Genomic DNA, 23,070 nt, shown 5'->3' on the forward strand with positions numbered 1-23,070 from the left:
AGATCATGAACATTCACTTGCATTACATTACTATTCTTCATAAACATTATTCTGAATGGCTTCATAATATTTCATCTTATGGATATACCATTATTATGGTTAACTATTTGCATATTGTTGGCCGTTTAGAAGGTTATAATTTTTCCTCTTATGAACAGTATTGACCTGTACATCCCTGTATATGCATCCTTGACTACGGGTCTGATTATTTCCTTTGAACAACTTCTTCAGAGTTGAATTGCTAGATCAAAGGGTTTGTACCTTAATGTTCTTCTGATTCATTTGCTTATTTACTCTTTATGAAAACTATTTTTCAGAGCAGTTTTAGGTTCATAGCAAAATTGAGAGGATGGTACAGAGATTTTCCATATACTCCCTGCCTCCACACCTGCATAGCTTCCCTTGCCTTTAAGTTTCCCCACCAGATGGTACATTTGTTGCAAATGAGGAGCCTATACTGACACATCATCATCCCCAAAGTCCATAGCTTACATTATGGTTCACTTTTGGTGGTGTGGATTCTATGCATTTGGACAAATAAATAAGGACATGTATCCATCGTTATGGTACCAAACAGAGTATTTTCACTGCCCTAAAAATCCTCCATGCTCTGCCTATTCATCACTCTCATCATACCCCAAAACCCTGGCAACCACTGATCTTTTTACTGTCTCCATAGTTCTGCCTTTTCCAGAATGTCCTATAGTTGGAATCACACAGTATGTAGCCTTTTTTCTTTTTTAAATTTTATTTATTTATTTATTTATTTATTTATTTATTTATTTATTTGTCATAAAGATTTTATTTGACTGAGAGAGAGAGAGAGAGAGTGTGCAAGCTGGGGGAGTGGCAGCCAGAGAGGGAGAAGCCTACTTCCCCCTGAGCAGGGAGCCTGGATTGAAGTGGGACTCTGATCCCAGGACCCTGGGATCATGGCCTGAGCTAAAGATAGACGCTTAATCGACTGAGCCACCCAGGCATCCCTTAATTAATTTATTTATTTTAGAGAGGGGGGAGGGGCAGAGAGAGTCTTAAGCAGAATCCACGCTGAGTGCAGAGCCCAATGGGGGGGCTCAATCCCACAAGAGAGCCCCAAGCAGGCTCCATCTCACGATCTAAGCTCAGTGACTGAGCTGAAACCAAGAGTCCCACCCTTAACCGACTGTGCCACCCAGGTGCCCCATATGTAGCCTTTTCAAATTGGTTTCTTTCACTTAGTAATATGCCTTGAAGTTTCCTCCATGTCTTTTCATGGCTTGATAGTCATTTCTTTTTAGCTCTGAATAATAATCCATTGCTTGGATGGACCTCGGTTTATCCATTCATGTACAGAAGGGCATGCTGGTTACTTCCAAGTTGTGGAAATTATGAATAAAGCTGCTATAAACATCTCTGTGCATGGTTTTGGGTTTTCATTTCTGTTGTTTTTTTTTTTTTTTTTGGTGGACATACATACATTTTCAAGTCCTTTGGTACCAATGAGTGCTTTTATTTTTTTTTTTAAGATTTTATTTATTTATTTGACAGAGAGACACAGCGAGAGAGGGAACACAAGCAGGGGGAGTGGGAGAGGGAGAAGCAGGCTTTCTGCTGAGCAGGGAGCCCGATGTGGGGCTCGAACCCATGACCCTGGGATCATGACCTGAGCAGAAGGCAGACGCTTAATGACTGAGCCACCCAGGTGCCACAATGAGTGCTTTTTTTAAATTATAAAAGCAATACAAAGATAGCAATCTTCACCTCACCCATACAGACCGGTCCCACTCTGCATAGCAACTCACATTAACAATTTGGAATGTGTTCTTCTACACATTTTTCTTTACATAGTTCTTTCCTTTCTTGTCTTAATAAAAATGGGATGGCGTGCATATTTTTTTTTAAAAGATTTTATTTATTTATTTGACAGAGACAGAGACAGCGAGAGCAGGAACACAAGCAGGGGGAGTGGGAGAGGGAGAAGCAGGCCTCCCGCGGAGCAGGGAGCCCGATGTGGGACTCGATCCCATGACCCTGAAACCATGACCTGAGCCGAAGGCAGACGCTTAACGACTGAGCCACCCAGGCGCCCCGGCGTACATATTTTTAAGGTGCACGTCAATCAGTGTTGAATATTGGTGGAATATAACAATAGTTTCAACCCCACCAGGGAGCACTTCCTAAGTGCTAGATGCTGGGCACTAAGCATTGTGACCGGTGCTTTATTTTCATCAGGTTTTGAGTGCTTACTGAGTACTAGACATTTTGGTAAATATGAAACACCTACTGTGAGGCGCTACCAAGTGCTTACGAACAAGTGTGCACTGTGCCAGATTTTTGCATATATCTCATTTAAATACGAAAGGAGGGAGTGAACCTCCATGTTCTGCCTAGGGTAGGGGTTCTGCCCCCTGCAAGGGGTGCATACCTGAGTAAGTAGAGGAGGGGAGGAGGAGGCTTCTTCTCCCGGTGGACTGCAGACCCAGGGCGCCCCCGAACGTCTAGGGGTAGGAGAAGGGAAGGTCAGTCTGAGGACAAGACCGAGTGAAAGGCAGGGCAGAGGTCCAGCAAACCCGTTAGCCCCGGGCCGCCCTGGGTGGGCGGGACTAAGTTAGTGGGCGGAGCCTGTATTGTCCGCTCCGCGGGGCATGCCGGGAGCCCCGCCCCCAACATGGCGTCTCACTGACAGTTGGCTGCTGAGCTGCAGAGGCGGGTCCTGCTCCTCAGGGCGGCGGCGGTGGTGGCGGGGCCGGGGTCTCAGGGGCCGGGGGTGGGGGGATGGCGGCTTGGACCGCCTAGGGCGGAGCTGCACAGGCGAGGCTGCGAGCGGGGCGCTGCAGGCGGGCGCGGCGGCTGCTGCTATGGACTGGTGATCTCGGCGGCTCCTGCTCGCGTCTCCCCCGGGCCGGGCGGCTGCCTCTCACCGTCAACCCCTCAGCCGGGGCCATGGGTTCGTCTGCGGCCGCGGCAGCTGCGGCGGCGGCGGCCGCGGACTCGGCGCAGTGGCTCTCAGTGAAGGAGGAGACCATCTTCCTGCACGACGGGCTGATCCGGGTCACCGACCTGGCCGAGCTGCCCAGCGAGATCCTCGGGGCCCCGGAGGCCGCCGACACCGACTTGGAGGTGAGCGAGGCTGCTCCCCGGCGGCTGGCAGCAGATGAGCCCACCCGCCCGGCATCCCCGGGGTCGGGCCATCACATTTCTGCCTCACCCCCACCCCGAGACCCCCCCGAAGGCTGCCCCGGCAGGTGTGTGGGCGCGGGGAGGACAGGTGGGGGGCCTCGGCTGTAGATCCGCAGCCCGCCCGCCTCCCTGCCTCCTCGGGGCCTCAAGCCCGCCGGGTATTGGATTTGTGGTTTCATTCTGAGCGTTCTGACACCCGGCATTTTATTAGACTATCACCCGGCACGGCCTTCACGCCCTGGAAGAGCCACCGTCGCCTCCCAGGCTCTGTCTCCCCTCCCCCATGGACCCCCTGGACTCACTTCCAGGGCACACCCAGGTTGCTTAGCTTTGGGGACATTTTAATTTTAACGCTGTATACCTCCCCCTTTCTCATTCCCAGTTCTATGTTGATTTTTCTTTCCCCCGGGGGAGGGTATTGGCAGCTGTCGGTCCGTGATGGGCAATCCAGCAACTTCTCTGTGTCGTGCCTCGGATTGACACGGGGCCTTTGTCAGGGAAGCGGGCAGTGTGGACAGCGAGGGTGATGCTACAGGGGCCCTCCGTGCGCTCTCCGCAAAGGGTCACGGGCGCTTTAGGCCTCAAGGCCTTTTTCGTGAGCTCGGGGGTCTCCGAGAAGCCGAAGCTCAGGAGCTGTGGCAGGTGCAAAAGGAAATCTCCGTTTTTGTGTTGCTGCTGGGTTTGGGGGCAGAAGGAAACCAAATATGCTCGGTTGATGAGAACTTTCCACCGACTTCACTTGGTTTCGTGTTTGCCCAGAGGTGGGAATACTGGCAGTATCATTTCATCGAGGCCAGCCGATGCTGACGCTGCACCCCCTCCACTTTGTGGGGTGATATTTTGATGTGTATGTAGCATGGGGTGTCATGAAATTCTTGCTGTCGCAAGGAGGACTCTCTGGGGCAGGGCGCAGAGAGGATGGCCTGTCTTCTGGCTAAAAACGGAATGCGAAGAATCTTTCGTATTTTGCGGTTTTGCATGCACTTCGGCTTTCAGCACAAGGAACATTTATAGAAATGGATTAAAACCCATTGCTGTGTGTTTCTGGAAACGGTAGTGATCAGATCGCGTCGGCCAAGATGTTTGGGTGTGCTTGAGATGTGAATGCGTTCCACTGTGTTTTGTGTCTGGATTTGAGGTTGAGGTTGCAGCATTCCCATTGTGAACTCTTAATTGACTTATTTTACAGTCTGGCCACCCAAAAGGGAAGATACCAGTTGATAGGGAATTCCTAACATAGGATTATGGTTTTCTTGTGTCTCATTTGGGCCTATTCTAGAAAAAGCAAGTGTCTGAGTGTCTTATCGGCTTGAAAGCTCAAAGGGTATTATGCTATGATGGTGGAATCTTTTTATTTAATTGACTTTGTTGAATGTGAAATGTGGGAAGTGGATGCTCTTTGTTTCTTAGAGACTAAGTTCACAGATCCTAAAATTTTATAGTATGTAATATATTTATTTTTAGGATTAAAAAGGTAGGAGTAGTTAAAAATACCTGAGCTCTTAGGTTGGCTTTCCTAAGATGTTTACTGCATAAATGTATTGAGTATTTGTCACCTCTTTCCACAGAAGAATGATCTTAAAGAAAACCTCCCTGGCTTGGTAGAATTTTAAAAACTCTTAAAGAAAATGTATGTTCTGACCTTTCAGAAACCAGTATGTGTATGGGTAATAAATATGACTGTCAGTGGTGAAGAACTTTTTTCATTTCTTTCTGTATGTTATATAGGCTATATTGTATCAGTAGAAATGAATAGCTAAGAATGTTTTGTGGCTGTTAGATTTGTCTTTGCAAGGGTGTATTCACATTTAGTTATTTAATAATAATATTGATTAAGGATATTCTGTGTGTCAGACATCATCTTATTAAGTTCTTAAAAGGATCCTAGTAGCTAACTACTGTTACCTATTGTAACAACTATAAATGTTGCACCCATTGTGCAGATGAGGCAAGCAAAATGCAGAGTTAAGTATGTGACTTCCTCAAGATCACACACAGAGAGCCTGAACATTAACCCAAGTCTGTTCGTCCCTAATACATCTCCTCCTGATCATAATATCCTCCTTGCATGTATGATACTTATATTTGTAATTATCTAAAATTTCATAAGTGGCTAAAGATAGGGTAATAAACATATTTTTATGTCCTTTCTAGTAATGTATTTTTTTCATATTTGAGGCAGATTAGAGGTTCATCAGCTTATTTATTTATTTATATATTTTTTTTGCTTTTTCATTATATCTGCATTTTTCTTTGATTTTTTAAAATTTTATTTTATTATATTAGTCACCATACAGTACATCATTAGTTTTTGATGTGGTGATCCATGATTCCTTGTTTTCGTATAACACCCAGTCATCAGCTTTTTTAAAAAACTAACTTTTGAGGGGCACCTGGGTGGCTCCGTCAGTAAGTGTCTGCCTTCGGCTCAGGTCATGATGCTGGCATCCCAGGATTGAGCCCTGCATCGGGCTCCCTGCTCAGCTGGGAGTCTGCTTCTCCCTCTCCCACTCCCCCTGCTCATGTTCTGTCTCTCTCTCTCAAATAAATAAATAAAATCTTTAAATAAATAAAAAAACTGTTGAAATGCTGCCACCCCTATGAGGTACATTCTTCTAACCCTCTCCTTCCAGTGGACATCTGGCTAACCAATGGCCATTTTTTCACAGTGTTTTCTAGTTAGATAGAATCCTTCAGTTGACAGTTTTGGATTAGGACAAATTTGGATTAAGCTGACTAATTTATGATTGGCAACCTTAATGCATAAGTGTGCACTAACTGCAGTAGAGTCTTAGAATTTTAGAGCAAGAAGGGGCCTTGGAGATAATCACTTTCCTCAGTTTAGAGAGAAGTGGTCTGAGATCAGGAGAGGTTATGACTGGGTAGTGAAGCTAGTTATGACAGGACAGATGACTAGATCCTGGCTTTCCTGCCTTTGAATTCCAGTGTTCTTTTCACTTTGTAAGTGCTGCTCAAAGTTAAATGTCAATTTGAAAAAAGAACCCATCCTATGAAGTGGATCAACATTGACTTAGCATTTTAATTTAAGCACTAGCACAGTATTTGAATTAAAAATTTTCTTCCTAGTGAATTTTAAACAGAAGTGTTTTTTTAAGTTTATTTATTTATTTTTTTTAGTAATCTCTACACGCGAGGTTGGGTTTGAACTCATGACCCTGAGATCAAGAATCACATGCTCTTCTGACTGAGCAGCCAAGCCCCTCAGAATTTATTTTTTTTAAATCAATAAATAGTGTGTAATCAAATTTCTTCAACAAGTATTTGTGGAATTCAGAAGCGGGCAGGCCCCACTGTCCTGGGCATTGAGGACGCAGCAGAGGATACAATAAAATCTTTGTCTTAAAAAAACTTTTATTTTAGTGGGAGGATATAGACAATAACAAATAATCAAATACATATTAAGTATATATGTATATGTACTACCTCAAATGATAAGTGCTGGGGAGGCAAGTATAGCTGGGTAGGAGGAATAGGGTGTGATGGTGGGGAAGAGTTCCCTTTTATGTAGGATGGGCAGAAAGGAGAGCACAGAATGGCACTTGAGCAGAGCCTGAAGGAGGTGAGAGGGTACCATATGGCTGCTTGGGAAAGTACATCCTAGGCGGAGGACAGCAAGAGCCAAGTCCCTCAGAGGGAAGCATCCTTAGCATCCTTCGTTTGGAGCTCTGAGCCCAGTAAGCCAAGGGGAAGAGGACGGTGATAGAGGATGGGGCGCAGGGGATGCCGATCAGGTAAAGCTGGTAGATAAGGACTTTGAATGCATTAGAAATGCAGAATGAGGTTTTTTCTTGGTGTTTAAAATAGCTACCTGAGGGGCGCCTGGGGTGGCTCAGTTGGTTAAGCTGCTGCCTTCGGCTCAGGTCATGATCCTAGGGTCCTGGGATCGATTCCCGCATCGGGCTCCTTGCTTGGCGGGGAGCCTGCTTCTCCCTCTGCCTGCCTCCCCCTCTGCTTGTGTTCTGTCTCTCTCTCTGACAAATAAATAAAATCTTAAAAAAAAAACAGCTACCTGTATTTATTTTAATTTCATGTTGTTGGCAGAAAGTGAAAGTATGTAGAAAATTATTATTTTTTTTTAAAGATTTTTTTTATTTATTTGAGAGAGAGAGAATGAGAGACAGAGAGCACGAGAGGGAAGAGGGTCAGAGGGAGAAGCAGACTCCCTGCTGAGCAAGGAGTCCAATGTGGGACTCGATCCCTGGACTCCAGGACCATGACCTGAGCCGAAGGCAGTCGCTTAACCAACTGAGCCACCCAGGCGCCCGGAAATTATTTTTAAGTGTGAAATAAATATAAATTTAAGAGAAATTTTAAAAAACTTAACAAATGACAACTCAAATATTGCATTTTACATTAAATTTCATAGAACATTAGTCTTTTTTTTTAAGGGAATTTACAAGAAAAAAATAGCTTATTTGTGGAAGTTCTAAAAGGTTTCTGCTTCCTATCTCATTTTTCTTTACAAACTCTAATGGGGACAGGCCGTGCACATATGGATGTTGAGAGAGAAGCTAATTGACTTGCCCAAATTGGCCAAGATGTTTTGTTTCCTACAGTTTAGATTAATTTTGAACTCAGACATTTCAGTTAATGTTTCTTATTTTCCATTGTGGTTTTTATAAGAACCCACCCCATCCCCACATGCTCACACCAATGCAAAAGACTTGAACATGAAAAACAATAACGACAACAACAAAAAGACTTGAACCTGAATGTTCATGACAGCTTTATTTGTGCTTGCCAAAAACTGGAAACAATCTAAAGGCCCATCAACAGGTGAATGGATAAACAAGTATGATTTATGCTGAGTGGAAGAAGCTAGACAAATAGGAATACATATTGTAAGATTTCACTCATATGAAATTCCAGAAAATGCAAACTAATTGGTAGTGACAGGAAGCAGATCAGTGGTTGCCTGGGGATGAAGGTGGACTGGAAGGGATGGGAAAAGGGATTACAAAAGTACTTGAAACTTTTTGGGTGAAGACTGTGTTCCCTGTTTTGACTGTGGTGATGGTTTCATAGTTGTATATATACATATGTCAAAACTCATCAAATTGTACATTTTAAATATGTGCAGTTTATTGTATGCCTGTTCTATCTCATTAAAACAAATGAACAAACCCCGTGCAAGCCCAGAATGCTTTACTGATACTGTTTATGAAATGAAAAAAGGCTCAGGAGGGTTTTTTTGTTGTTGTTTATTGTTTGTTGTTTTGCTATGTAAGGGGAGGAGTTGATCAACTGGAATAAGTTAAGGTTTTGAATACTTAGGACACATTCAGATGAAACCTTTGAGATGATAATTTAGATTTATAAATGTTTATCTATTCTCCTAGGAGGATACCACCAGCCAGTTTATCCTTTGGTCAGATTCCTTTGGAAGCGGTTTATGTACTTTTATAGAATTCCAAATTCTGGGGCGCCTGGGTGGCTCAGTTGTTAAGTGTCTACCTTTGGCTCGGGTCTGATCCCAGGGTCCTGGGATCGAGCCCCACATTGAACCCCACATTGAGCCCCACATTGAGCCCTACATCGGGCTCCCTGCTCCACGGGAAGCCTGCTTCTCCCCTCCCCACTCTGCCTTCTTGTGTTCCCTCTCTTGCTGTGTCTCTCTCTGTCAAATAAATAAATAAAAATCTTAAAAAAAAAAAAGAATTTCAAATTCTAAATTTGGAAGAGGTAATGAATAAATGAATAAAACTACTTTTGCTTACGAGTAAAGTTAATTACAGTGTAATTAATGAGCACTGGAAGAAGAGGCGCTGAATCTTCGTGCAGGGTTCTGTGAGCTTGGACAAATGGCTCAACCAGCTCTCAGGTTTGGCTGGCTAGCTATAAAGTTAGAATGAAGTACCTTATGACTGTGGGAGGCAGTATTGCCTAGAGGTCAAAGTCAGGTTTAAAGAATCAGATTGGGACTGAAATTCTAGCTCTGCCTTGTACTAGCTGTGTGACTTTGGGCAATTTCCATACCTTTAGTAATCCCTGGTTTCTTCTTCCACTGCAACTTCTTTGTCATCATTGTCCCCACCTCTACTTACCGCCATGACTACAGTGTCAGCATGTTGTGTGCCAGGCTCTGTGCTAAGCACTTCATATCCATTATCTCATTCAGTCCTCACAAAAACCTTACAAGGTTGTTACTATGGTTATCCTTACTTTACAAATAAGGAGACTGTGGCACAGAAGTGAAGTAACTTGACAAAGATCATACAATTAGTAGCAAAGCTGAGAGTGAAATAGATCTAACTCTAGCCCAGGGTCCAGGCTCGAAAATTATTATGTTAGACGCTTCATCATCTGTAATAGGGGAGTAATAATAGGGTTAATGTAAGGATTAGGTAAGGAGGGATGTGATTATGTACTTACAGTGTGTATGGACTGTCTTTATAAGGTGCTACGTTGCTGGAAAGTTGTTTTTTGCATATCCAGTCAGCTGCCCATTGTATATGAAAGCAAAACTGTGCCATCGACAGAATTTTTTTTTCTCTTGTAGTGGATAGTGGAGATAGTAGGGTGTGTGTGTGTGTGTGTGTTTGTGTGTGTGATCCCTCTGGAATTTTCTTCCTTCCCAATTTGTTTGCAGTATGGCTAGGCAGATGAGATAATAGTCTTCATTTCAGTTTTCCTCCAATTGTATGTCTAAGGTCTTGCTAAATAAATCAGTTTTGATTATTATCTGTCTTCTTGGCTTCCATATTGACTGTCACAAAGTACCACCTGTTGGCCCAGGCTACTGGGTGGATTGTCGTGCACCTGTTCTTTCCTAATAAGGCTGTGGTGATAATTATGAAAGGCTTGTCAAGTCCTGAAAGGGCCCCATGCTCTGTCCTCCCTCCCCCTCTTTCCATCTTGTTTTACAGTGGTGCTTGTGGGATGAACACAAGGAGTGTAGTCTGCTTTGTAAGATGTTTAGTCAATAGTTGTAGACAAATGTAAATAACAGCAGGTGATCAACTATGGGACAAATGCATGGTTACTTCAAAAGGATAGAAGACTGTGATATTGTATAACTATTACTTTGATCCTGCATTTTTTAACATGATTTATGTATCCATTAAAATATTTTTTAGGGGCACCTGGGTGACTCAGTCATTAAGCGTCTGCCTTCGGCTCAGGTCATGATCCTAGGGTCCCAGGATGGAGTCCCACATCCTCGACGGGAAGCCTGCTTCTCCCTCTCCCACTCCCCCTGCTTGTGTTCCCTCTCTGGCTGTGTCTCTCTCTGTCAAATAATAAAATCTTTAAAAAAATAAAAAAATAAATCAGTGCTCAAATTTTTAATGTATTCTTTAAGATCATTTTTTAAAAAATTTTATTTTTAAGCAATCTCTACACCCAAGGTGGCTTGAACCCATAACCCCAAGATCAAAGTTGCATGCTCTACCAACTGAGCCTGCCAGGTGCCCCAAGGTCATTTTTGAATGTGTACTTTTATGTGTGTTTGTGTGCATATATACTTTTTATTATTTTTTTCTGTCTTACAGGAAAGATGTGATGCTAGACATATATTTTCATAATTTTTTAAGTCAATTACATGTTTTGATCTTCCTGTGTCTCCATATACAGATCTACCACATTTTTTTTTTAAGTGCTGCATGGGACTCCAGAAATACTAGCTTATTTAGCCATTCCCCGACTGATGGGTGTCTTAATTTCCTGTTGCTATGCTAACAAGTCATCACACACTTAATGGCTTAAAATGACACAAATTTATTCCTATATTTACTCTTATGTTTGTGGAGACTGGAAGTCTAAAATGAGTCAGTCTCACTGGACTAAAGTCAGCTGCTGGCAGGTCTGGTTCCTTCTGCAGGTTCTAGGGGAGAATCTGTTCCCTGGCCTTGTTCATAGCTTCTAGTGCTCCTTCCTCCATCTTCAGAGTGTGTGGCGTTGGTCTCAGATCTGTCATCACATGTCTTCTCCTCTGACTGGCTCCTCCAGCATCCCTTTTGTAAGGACCCCTGTGAGTACCCTGTCTCCCCAACCTTCCCCCGCAGATAATCCAGGCTCATCTCCCCATGTCAAGATCCTTAATTTAATCACTTCTGCAAAGTCCTTTTTGCCATCCAAGGTCACATTTATAGGTCCTGGGGATTAGGACTTAAATATCTGGTTGGGGGGGGGCGCCTGGGTGGCTCAGTCGGTTAAGCGTCTGCCTTCGGCTCAGGTCATGATCCCAGGGTCCTGGGATCGAGTCCCACGTCGGGCTCCCTGCTCAGCGGGGAGCCTGCTTCTCCCTCTGCCTCTGCCTGCCTGCCTGCCTACTTGTGCTCTCTCTCTCTCTCTCTCTGTCAAATAAATAAATAAAATCTTAAAAAAAAAATATCTGGTTGGGGGGTGCATTTTTCAGGCTGCCACAATGGGTATTTTGGTTGTTTTCAGTTTTTCACTATTTTTGAAAAAGATTTTGTTTATTTATTTATTTATTTGAGAGAGAAGGAGAGAGTGGGCGGGGAGGAGCAGAGGGAGAGGGACAAGTAGACCCTGCGCTAAGTGCAGAGCCTGAAGGGGGCCTGGATTCTATGACCCTGAGATCATGACCTGAGCCAAAACCAAGAGTCAGACACTCAACAGACCGAACCACCCAGCCCCCCCCTTCAATTTTTCACTATTAAAACCAGTCCTTCAGTTCATACCCTTGCATGCCTGTTGTGCACGTGTTGGAATATTTCTCTAGAGCAGTTCCTGAGAAGCAGAATTGCTGGGTCATAGGTGACCATTTTAAATTTTAATAGATATTGCCAAATTGCTCTCTAAAGTGACCACATTAGTTTATACTCCCAAGTAACAGTGTTTGGTAGGACCTCTCTTCCTTACACCCTCATAGAGATTATTTTAGAACTCATGGATTTGCTTAATTTTATCATTTGCTTAAGGCAATGGCTTTCACTCCAAAAGAGGAAGCCACTAGATGTAGTTGGGTACCTGGAGATACAGGCTGGACCACGGTCAGCTGAAAGAAGCCAGAGTGTTCTGCTAGTGCTGCCTAGCTCTTATCACTTCACTTCAGAGGACCTCTCTTGCAGCTTGATCTTCTTTGCTCCTGACATATACTCATTTTGGTCTGTAATCCAGTTAATACAGACCATGTCCATATTTAGGCAGGAGAGAGCAACTTCTTATTCTGATGGTCTGGGGAGGCTGCCAGACTCGAGCTGTGCCAGGGAGCTGCCCACTCTGGGAAGAGACACACTGGCCCCTGAAGTGTGTTCAGAGTGCATGGTAGTTGTTAGGCAGACTGTTTAGACACAGACTGTCTTAAAATTTTCTCTCTTATATGCCAGTATAAAGGGTAATTCTACATTTCTTTTTAACCTCTATGAAAAATGACATTAAGTTGATGGTATTTTTATGTTATGCAAAACTTTTTTGCTTATAAAGAAGTAATACACGGATGTTGTAGAAAATAGAGAAAACACCTATTGTGTAAGAGAGAAAAGAAATATTATTTGTACCATCCAGAAATAGTTATATTAATTAATTAATTTTTCAGTTTCCTTCAGTTCATATTTTTATATATAAACAAAATTGAGATTGTATGCTATATACTGTTTTTATCCTTTAATCACTTATTGGGAGCAATTCTGTCAAATTAGATTTAAAAACATAATTTATTTTATTCATTTTATTTTTTTTTTAAGTAATCTCTACACCCAACGTGGGGCTTGAACTCATAACCCTGTGTTTAAGAGTCGCATGCTCAGGGTGCCTGGAGGCTCAGTCAGTTGAGCTTTCGACTCGAGTCATGATCCTAGGGTCCTGGGATCAAGCCCCACATTGGGCTCCCTGCTTAATGGGGAGCCTGCTTCTCCCTCTCCCACTCCCCCTGTCTGTGCTCTTTCTCTGTCAAATAAATAAAGAAAATCTTAAAAAAAAAAAAAGTCATATGCTCTATCAACTGAGCCAGCCAGACGCCCTAAAAACATAATTTTTAATGGCTGCGTAGTAATTTATGGATGTATTATAATTATCGTGTTGTACCTTACTGCTTTTTCCTCACATCTGCTATTTTTTTAAATAACCCTAAGATCAAGAGTTGCATGCTCTACTGAGTGAGCCAGCCAGGCACCCCACATGTGCTATTTTATTTTATTTTTTAAAAAGATTTATTTATTTATTTTAGAGACAGTGCAAGCAGGGGAGGAGGGAGGGAGGAGGGGAGGGAGGAGGGGAGGAAGAGAGGGAGGGGAAGATAAGCAAATTTCGCGCTGAGTGGGGAGCCTGACCTGGGGCTTGATCCCAGGACTCTGAGATCAAGACCTAAGCCGGAATCAAGAGTCAGACGCTCAACCGAGTGAGCCACCCAGGCACCTCCACATCTGCTATTTTAAAGATAATTCCAGTTTAGAGGAGGCCAAACCATTTTTTTTTTTAAGATTTTATTTATTTATTTGACAGGGAGAGACACAGCGAGAGAGGGAACACAAGCAGGGGGAGTGGGAGAGGGAGCAGCAGGCTTCCCGCGGAGCAGGGAGCCCGATGCGATTGCGGGGCTCGATCCCAGGACCCTGGGACCATGACCTGAACCGAAGGCAGACGCTTAACGACTGAGCCACCCAGGCGCCCCAGAGGCCAAAACATTTTTAATGTTTAGCGTTATTTGATAAAGTTTTGTAAATTTTATATTTGTAGTGGTTATTAAAGTGTGTTTCTGCGATCCATTACTACTGACAGTTTATAACTTAAGGGGATTTTTATCTTGCTGTATGATTCCTCTCCTGATAATGTTGAATATTTCTGAGGAGCTTTGAGTTTATAAAGTGCTATTAAGTAGAATTGTAGAATAATTAATGTTCCATGATGGGACACTTGGGGTGGACACACTTGAATCCCTCATGTTTCTACTGAAACTTGCGGTTGGCTGAATTACTAGGTCATAGCACAGTTTGTAGCAATTTTAGATTAACGATAAGGAGATGTGTAATTTGCAAACCATTTTATGCAAATCATAGGTTTAGTAATTCTAATAACTACAGAAGCGTCATTCAAGTAGTGGTTTTATACCAACAAAATATTAACGTTCAGCTTGTATTTGTAATGGATCTTTTCTGTGTTTACTGTATTTGCCTTGTGCTTTATAGTTTGCATTACTGATTTCAAACGAACAAAGATTAATATAATAGATATAACTACAGGGCAGACTAGAAAATCTGGACCTCCTATCTCTATTCATATGTTTGCTTTTCTTACTGTTGAAATAAAATAATTAAGAATGTTAAAGGACAATCTGTGTCAACATATTTTCATCAAAATAGTAGTACGTAATAGAAGAATGACCTTTATTTCTTGATTCTGATTTCTTTCTGATCATCTAGTCGTGGTGTAGCTGAATGACAACTACTGGTTTATTTAATCTAGAAAGGAGCAAAATGGGTGGAAAGGTAAAAATATACATGTGGAACTTTGGAGGAAGCATGTTTTGAGCTTATAATAAAGGAGTTTCCTTTCCTTTAGAGGTTCTGAACCTGAAAATAGAATCCAGACACCATCTATAGAATTCAGGGGTTTTGTGAGCTAGAATGGGGAAAATTTTATCTTCATTTACTCATACCTTAGATGAAATTCAGCATTTCCTTCAATTGTGAATATAGTAGAATCCTAGTAGTACTAGCAGAACCTGTAACTTTGTACAACCAGTTGAAATCATAGATATTTTCTTTCTTTCTTTTTTTTTAAAAGATTTAATTATTTATTTATTTATTTAGAGAGATAACAAGAGCAGAAACACAAGCAGGGGGAGTGGGAGAAGCAGGCTTCCCGTGGAGCAGGGAGCCTAATGTGATGCGGGGCTCGATGCCAGGACCCTGGGACCATGAGCTAAACTGAAGGCAGACGCCCAATGACAGAGCCACCCAGGCGCCCCTGGAATCATAGATATTTTCATATCATATTGTATTTATTTGACAGAGAGAGACACAGCGAGAGAGGGAACACAAGCAGGGGGAGTGGGAGAGGGAGAAGCAGGCTTCCTGCTGAGCAGGGAGCCCGATGCCGGGCTCGATCTTAGGACCCTGGGATCATGACCTGAGTCGAAGGCAGACAGACGCTTAACGACTGAGCCACCCAGGCGCCCCTGAAATCATAGATATTTTCATATCATATTGTAGTTGTTGAACATATCTTGAAGTATTGTTTATGCTCACGATCACTTAGAAATTATGGTAAATAATGGATCTTGTTATTCAATATACTGAGAATGAAGCTCCTATATTGATAGCACAAATAAAGCATTTTGGTAACTGTATTTCAGTATACTGTAATTGGAGTTTATTAATCCCAGATATTTTATTTTACACATTTACAAACGTTATCTGAGAAGGGTCGACAGGCTTCATCAAAAGCAAATGAAGGACCCCTGAGATAACCTTTCTTTCTCCCAGCATCTCTATTTTAGTTCAAGTTTGCTGAAGACCAGCATAGTTTGCAATTTTCTGAAATAAAAGTGACCACATTTTTTTTTAAGATTGATTGATTGATTGATTGACTGAGTGATTTGACAGAGAGAGACACAGTAAGAGAAGGAACACAAGCAGGGGAAGTGGGAGAGAGAGAAGCAGGCTTCCCGCCAAGCAGGGAGCCCGATGCGGGGCTCGATCCCAGGTTCCTGGGATCATGACCTGAGTCGAAGGCAGACAGACGCTTAACAACTGAGCCACCCAGGCACCCCTAAAGAGCCATTTTAGATAGGTGGCCACAACCAGTAATAGTTGGTAGTTGGTATTCCAGGGGAAACATTTTTAAAATCCTAGGTTCATTTTGCTTTCATTTTTCTATAGAGTACAATTATATACTTCTGGTTTCTTTTATTGTTCAAATTGTTATTTTGTGTTTGTATTGTCAAAGTTCAGAAGTTTTACTTAAATAGCCTCCAGAACTGTGTTCTCCAGTTGGTAGCTACTACTCACATGTGGCCATTGTGCTCACTTGAAATGTGGCTACTTGGGATTGAAATGTGCTAAAAGTGTACAATACACATCAGATTCTGAAGACTTCATGTAAAAAAAGAATGTAAAGGATCTCAATATTTTATATTGATTAAATATTGAAATGAAAATATTTTGGATAATGCATTAAGTAAAATATACTATTATTTAAATTAAAATATATTAAAATTAATTTCATCTCTTTCTTTTTACTTTTTTTTTACAGATTTTATTTTTAAGTAATCTCTACACCCAATGTGGGACTTGAACTTATATCCTCAAGATCAAGGGTTGCATGCTCTCCTGACTGAGCCAGCCAGGCACCCCTTTTTTACCTTTTTATTTTTTATTATCTATCTATCTATCTATCTATCTGAGAGAGAGAGAAAGAGAGAGAGAGAGAGCGCTGGTGTGGGGGGAGGGGCAGAGGGAGAGAGAGACTCTTAAGCAGGCTCCATGCCCAGCATAAAGCCTAACCCAGGGCTCCATTCTCATGACCCTGAGATCATGACCTGGGCTGAAATCAAGAGTCGAACACTTAACCGACTGAGCCATCCAGGTGCGCCCCCGCCTTTTACCTTTTTAATTGTAGCTCCTGGAAAATATTAAATTTCATATATGTCTAACATATTTCTATTGGACAGCACTTCTTTATACAGAGGTCAGCAAACTATGGCCCTCAGGGTCATATCTGGCAGTCTGTTTTTATAAATAAAGTTTTATTGAGACGAAACTAGTTCATTTACATATTTGCCTTCATGCTACAATGCAGAGTTGAATGGTTGTGACAGAGACCACAAGACCAGCAAATCTTCTGGGGGTTTTCATTTACACTATTTGCATTTCATCCATTCAGTGGTTCTATGAAGCAGTAGAGGAGATATTTCAGGAAAAAAGTTTTGAGAAGCCAAGTGATTTGTCCAAGGTCATGTAATTAGTTAGTGCTGGGGTTAGGACTCTAGTTCTGAGTGATTTTCCACTGTACATCTGCTATTTAGGTAGCACTTGAGCTGATAACCTGTTATCTCTGAGACAGTAGTTAATGGCTATTATTTTATTTTATTTTATTTTATTTTTTTAAAGATTTTATTTATTTATCTGAGAGAGAGAGACAGTGAGAGCAGGAAAACAAGCAGGGGGAGTGGGAGAGGGAGAAGCAGGCTTCCCGCTGAGCAGGGAGCCCAATGTGGGACTTGATCCCAGGACCCTGGGATCATGACCTGAGCCGAAGGCAGACGCTTAACGACTGAGCCACCCAGGCACCCTAATGGCTACTATTTTAAATAACAGCTACACAGCCAGGACTACACATGGCTGCCAGAGTAATCTTCCTAAAGCTAACAGTTACGTTACCTCCTTGCCTAAACCTTCAGTGGTTTCCCATTTCCCTTGAACTAAAAAAATAATTCAGGGTTGCTATGATTTGGTTCCATTCTGCCTTTCCTGCCTTTTAGCTCATTACTCTCTAGCCCCCCAGGGACCATATATTTCACAAACTCACTTTCTGCATTCTCTCCTACAGTCTTGGCTCATAGGGTTCCATTGCCCTGGGGAGTCCAAACTCCACTTTTGGAACCCTAGTCTTTATCCTTCAAGATGCAGATCAAATGGCAGTCCTCCATGAAATTTTCATGATGCATACGGTTAGAAATTGTCACCCTTTCTATTTTTTTAAAATATTTTATTTATTTATTTGAGAGAGAGAAGCAGACTCCCTGATGAGCAGGGAGCCCGATATGGGACTTGATCCCAGGACCCTGAGATCATGACCTGAGCCAAAGGCAGACGCTCAACCAGCTGAGCCACCCAGGAGCCCACCCTCTCTATTTCTTACACTGCCTTATAAAGTTATTTATTTGCATGCTTGATCTCCCTTACTACATTATAATCTCTTGGAGGTTAACCACTTCTTAGTGTACATTATGGTGTACCTACTAACAAAGCTCAAACATTAGATGTGGATTGAACTGAATGCTAAAAAGAGCATTTGGAACAAATTTGAAAGGGTGGGATTTAATAAATAATATCATGAGTTGAGGACATAGGTTCATGGAGAATAAGATAAGAATAGGTAGTTATTTTTGATGAACTAAAGTAGTGTAGGTGAGACTAGGAATTTTAATTGCAGTTATGCTTTACACTTTAGATAAGAGAGAACACATCACAGCAGTTGTCATAAATGTTGTTTATGCTGGAATGTGGATAAGCAATATGGCTTTAAGACCCTTGATTTTGGGGACGCTTGGGTAGCTCAGTCGATTAAATGTCTGCCTTTGGCTCGGGTCATGATCTTGGGGTCCTGGGATCGAGTCCCGTGTCGGGCTCCTTGCTCAGTGGGGAGCCTGCTCCTACCTCTGCCTGCCGCTCCCCCTGCTTGTGCTCTTTCTCTCTCTCTGACAAATAAATACATAAAGTCTTAAAAAAAAAAAAAACCTTGATTTTGTATAGAGCCTAACAAATTTTGCATAGAGAATAATGAATTCCTGAGAGATTTGTGAAAACAGCTAGATGAGATGGAGTTAATTGAAAATACCTTGCTTTGATCATTATTCTAAAAATCTTAATTCGACTGAATTTTTTTTTTTAACTTGGTTGTTCTATGGTTAGAGGTAGTGAACTTGAACACTATTTTTTTAAGATGTTATTTTTAAGTAATCTCTGTACCCAGCGTGGGGCTCGAACTCGCAACCCCACGATCAAGAGTTGCATGTTCTACTCACTGAGACAGCCATGTGCCCTGAACTTGGTATTTACTGTATTTATTTTGAACATTTCCATGTAGAGGTTTTTTTTTTTTCCAGGGATTTCAGTGAAATGTGTCCATTCATCAGCTTTTATGGAATGGCAGTGCCTTGCGGGCTGAAACTGTCATGAAGTTATTTTATCGAATTTAGCATGATCAGTTACTGATTAGCATGATAAGGCTCTTAGTCATAATTTATTTAAATCATTATAAAGTACTTTAAAATTTTTAAATTAAAATGTTAGCATTTTAGAAAATCTTGGGGCGCCTGGCTGCATCAGTCAGTAGAGCATACGACTCTTGATCTTGGGGTTGTAAGTTTGAGCCCCACATTGGGTGTAGAGATTATATAAAATCTTTGGTATGCCTGGGTGGCTCAGTCAGTTAAGCGTCTGCCTTTAGCTCAGGTCATGATCCCAGGGTCCTGGGATTGAGTCTCACATTAGGCTCCCTGCTCAGCGGGGAGTCTGCTTCTTCTTCTCGCTCTGCCCCCCACCCTGCTCCTGCTCTCTCTCAAATAAATAAAATCTTAAAAAAAAAAAGAATTTTAGAAAATTTACAAGATGTAGTAAAATGCAAAGAAAATAAAATCACTTATATTACTACCACCTAGAGATAAGTATAGTTCATATTTTCATGTATTGTCCTCCAGACATTTTTGTATGCATGTACACTTACACACAGGCATATTCTAGGCAATTAAGATCATTGTATATACATTTTGTGTCTTGTCCTTTTCACTTAATATTGATGCTGTTTGGAGGACATTTCTCCATTTTCAATATTGTTGAGAACATAGTTTTTAATACTGCATAGATATTAAAGTCTGTGTAGTATTTCATTATGTGGATGTTCAATGATTTATTTACCCAATCCTCTATTTGGATATTTAGTTGAATAGTCAGTTTTGTTGAAAAGCTTTAAAAATTAGAGAAATTGTTTTTTATAGTGAGACTCTTCTAAGTAGGCTGCAACACACATATATAACCGTCTAAGATTATTTACTCTAAGTCAGAATGTGAGCCTTCAGAACTGTGCTCTAACTGTATACAATGATGGCATTGTTTGATCATTTTTATATGCATAAAGTTCTTATTTCCTGTCATGTAATAGAATACATAAGTTATATGTGTAGTCTTTCCTTCAAGAGGTGCTTTATTTAATTAAAAATTTTAGGAAAGCAATATATAGTTCAAGATTTCAAAGGTTCAAAAGGAAATTCAGGGAAAGGTCTTCTTCCTAGCCCTGTCCCCCCAGCTGCAGCCAGTGTTACTAGCTGGTCCGTGTCCCCCAGAGGTAGAAGATGCACATACAAGCCAATGCACAGCAGATCCCTCTCTGACCTCGGCTTTTGCTGTGTCCCCTTCTTCCCTTCACTCCACTGCGGCCACTTGGGCCTTCTGGTGTTCATCATAGATCAGGCTGGCAGGTCCCAAAGGTTCCCTTCCTCAGGGCCTTTGCTTGTCTCTCTGGACAAAATAAGCTTCCATAAGGCAACAGTCTACATAGGTGATAGAGATGGTATTTTTGAAACCTTTAAAGAATGAAATAATCAGAAACTTGCCATATTAGAAAACAAAAACAGCCATATCACCAAGGGCAGCTTTAGTTCTGTTAGCAGACCAGTGGGAAAGCTTTGAAATGACTAAAATAATGAATCCTTTTAGATCCATAGTTACATACTTAGCACAGTTGCTGAGAGTACAAATAGATACTTCAAGTACCGTGTCAAAGGACACAGAGGACTTTTAGTTCAAAGGTTCTCTGGTTGCAAGACTATGTGGTAATTCCACATAATTGGGAGGACATACAGTGTTAACTAGAACAGTGCTCCCAAATTCTGACCCTACAGATTTATCTTTTTTTTTTTTTTTAAGATTTTCTTTCTTTATTTGACAGAGATAGCACAATTAGGCAGAGTGGCAGGCAGAGGGAGAGGGAGAAGCACGCTCTCCGCTGAGCAGGGAGCCAGACGTGGGGCTTGATCCCAGGACCCCAGGATCATGACCCCGAGCCGAAGGCAGCCGCTTAACCGACTGAGCCACCCACGCGCCCCCCCCTACAGATTTATCTTTCTCTGAGTTGTTCAGTTTGGTGCTGAAATGTCACCCTTCCCGCTTCTGGAGTTAAACAGGCACTTAAATGATAAATACATATTTTGCACAGGATTGGCTTTTAAAAGTGTATAAAATGCTATATTACATGGCTCTTTCTTTTGCCTGTTGTTTTTAGAATGCATGTTAACATGTGGGGCCACACAGAATATGGTACCCTTTGGGATTTACAGAAGGATAGTGTACTGAGTCAGTGACAGAGAAACTGGAATTGTAAAACGCAGGCATCTTCAGGGGATGTGTGAATGAGCCTAGAGGTTAACCCTCTAGGCTTTAGCATTGACACATCTCGAAACTTTTAGCCCAGCTCTGCCACCTGCCAGAACTTCCATTTCTTGGTTATAAGATATTTAAACCTTTTTTTTCATGACTTAGATTTAATGATCACTATGTTTGATTTTCAGAAACTGATTGGTAGGAGAACTTCCACCCTGAATGCTCCCAAGTGAATGCTCTTGCAGTCGGCGTTTCCTCCCTCTTGCTCACCCACATCTCCTCACTTTGGGAGTTTGCGTCCCAGTTAAATTCTCATTCCTTTTCTCTGAGCTTATTCTCCTGTCTTTTTATCGCCTTTCCTCTTTCAGTCACTCCGTGTGTGTGACAAAAATGGCTGTCATTAGGCAATGAGGATTCTACTCACCAATCACATCACATCTTCAGCATTCAGAATCATACAGTTGGTGGGGCTCAAAGGATCTTAAGATCACTTAATCCAGCTTTTTTTCAGAGGGCAATGTTTTCTTTTTAGCCTATTGCGGTTAATAGTAAGAGTTGGAGGCTCTTAAAAGTACTTTGGAAAATAAATAGTTGGCATATAGAGCAGTGCTATTCAAAGTGTGGTCTGCATACCATGAACCCGTAATGACAAGGTAAGTACAGAAATTGAGAGTGAAGCATTTAGAAACTTCATAACAGTTTGCCAGACTAATTTTGTATCTGTTGAACATAATAAGGCTTGGGATTTGTAGTTTGTGCCTTTTTTTCCCTACATTATTTTTTTTTAAAGATTTTATTTATTTATTTGAGAGAGAGAATGAGATAGAGAGAGAGCATGAGAGGGGAAAGGGTCAGAGGGAGAAGCAGACTTCCCGCCGAGCAGGGAGCCCGATGCGGGACTCGATCCCGGGACTCCAGGATCATGACCTGAGCCGAAGGCAGTCGCTCAACCAACTGAGCCACCCAGGCACCCTCCCCACATTATTTTTGTAGTAACTTTTTTTTATTGCATTTTACAAAAGTTTTGTTCTGCAGTAGATTAGGAAAAAAAAAAACCCAAACCCAGTTCTTTGCCACAGATAGTTTGAGAAGCACTGGTATAGGATAGCTAACACAGTGTTTGGCACAGAGTAGGCTCTCAAAAACCAATAGCTTCTTCATGTCTTAAAAATTTGCATTTTTTTGGGTAAGGATGCTAGATGTCTGAGTGGCAGGTAGATGACATATTGTTTTATAGAAATGAGGTGATTAAAATTGGTAGTGCTGGTTTTCAAATATAAGCAACTCATTTTTTTTTCTTTTTAAACTTAGCCTGTGTTTTGAAGAGAGATTTACACACAGTAGAAATGTAACACATATTTGCACTGATTCTTGAAGTTACTTTATAACATTTAATGTGCCACTGATACCCTCAGCTGTGCAAAGTTGGAGGAACATAAACTCTTTGGTAGCTAGCCATATCCATAAATATTTGAATATATTATAGCAGTATTTATATTTTATCTTCTTGGATAAGAAAAGGGAAAGAGCTGTTGAAAAGCATTCAGGTTTTGTCAGTTTTCTCATGTCATGTAGCATTTGGAAAGTACATGATTGTAATATTACTTGGCATTCCCATTTTATTTTATTTATTTATTTTTTTAAAGATTTATTTGTTTTGAGAGAGTGAGAATGAGAGAGAGAGAGAGTGTGTGTACATGAGAGGGGGGAGGGTTAGAGGGAGAAGCAGGCTCCTTGCTGAGCAGGGAGCCCAATGCGGGACTTGATCCCGGGACTCCAGGATCATGACCTGAGCTGAAGGCAGTCGCTTAACCGACTGAGCCACCCAGGCGCCCTTGGCATTCCCATTTTAATACAGTTTTAGTGCCACATACAGTGCCCTTTCATT

At 41.8% G+C, this 23,070-nt stretch overlaps 1 protein-coding gene across 12 annotated transcripts in view; it reads left to right on the plus strand.

The window, feature by feature from the left end:
* Window positions 1–2,734: 2,734 nt before the first annotated feature.
* Window positions 2,735–23,070, plus strand: part of HECTD4 (HECT domain E3 ubiquitin protein ligase 4) — a 184,685-nt gene continuing 164,349 nt past the window's right edge. For all 12 annotated transcript variants that reach the window (XM_073881102.1, XM_073881107.1, XM_073881104.1 and 9 more), the window contains exon 1: window positions 2,735–3,099. In XM_073881102.1, the coding sequence (XP_073737203.1) occupies window positions 2,923–3,099 (177 nt within the window). In that variant the 5' untranslated portion in view covers window positions 2,735–2,922. The remainder of the gene's footprint in view (window positions 3,100–23,070) is intronic.

This window comes from Callorhinus ursinus, unplaced genomic scaffold, assembly GCF_003265705.2.
Source record: "Callorhinus ursinus isolate GAN/ISIS: 27379988/994484 unplaced genomic scaffold, GSC_fseal_2.0 scaffold41, whole genome shotgun sequence".
NCBI classification, from domain to species: Eukaryota; Metazoa; Chordata; class Mammalia; order Carnivora; family Otariidae; genus Callorhinus; species Callorhinus ursinus.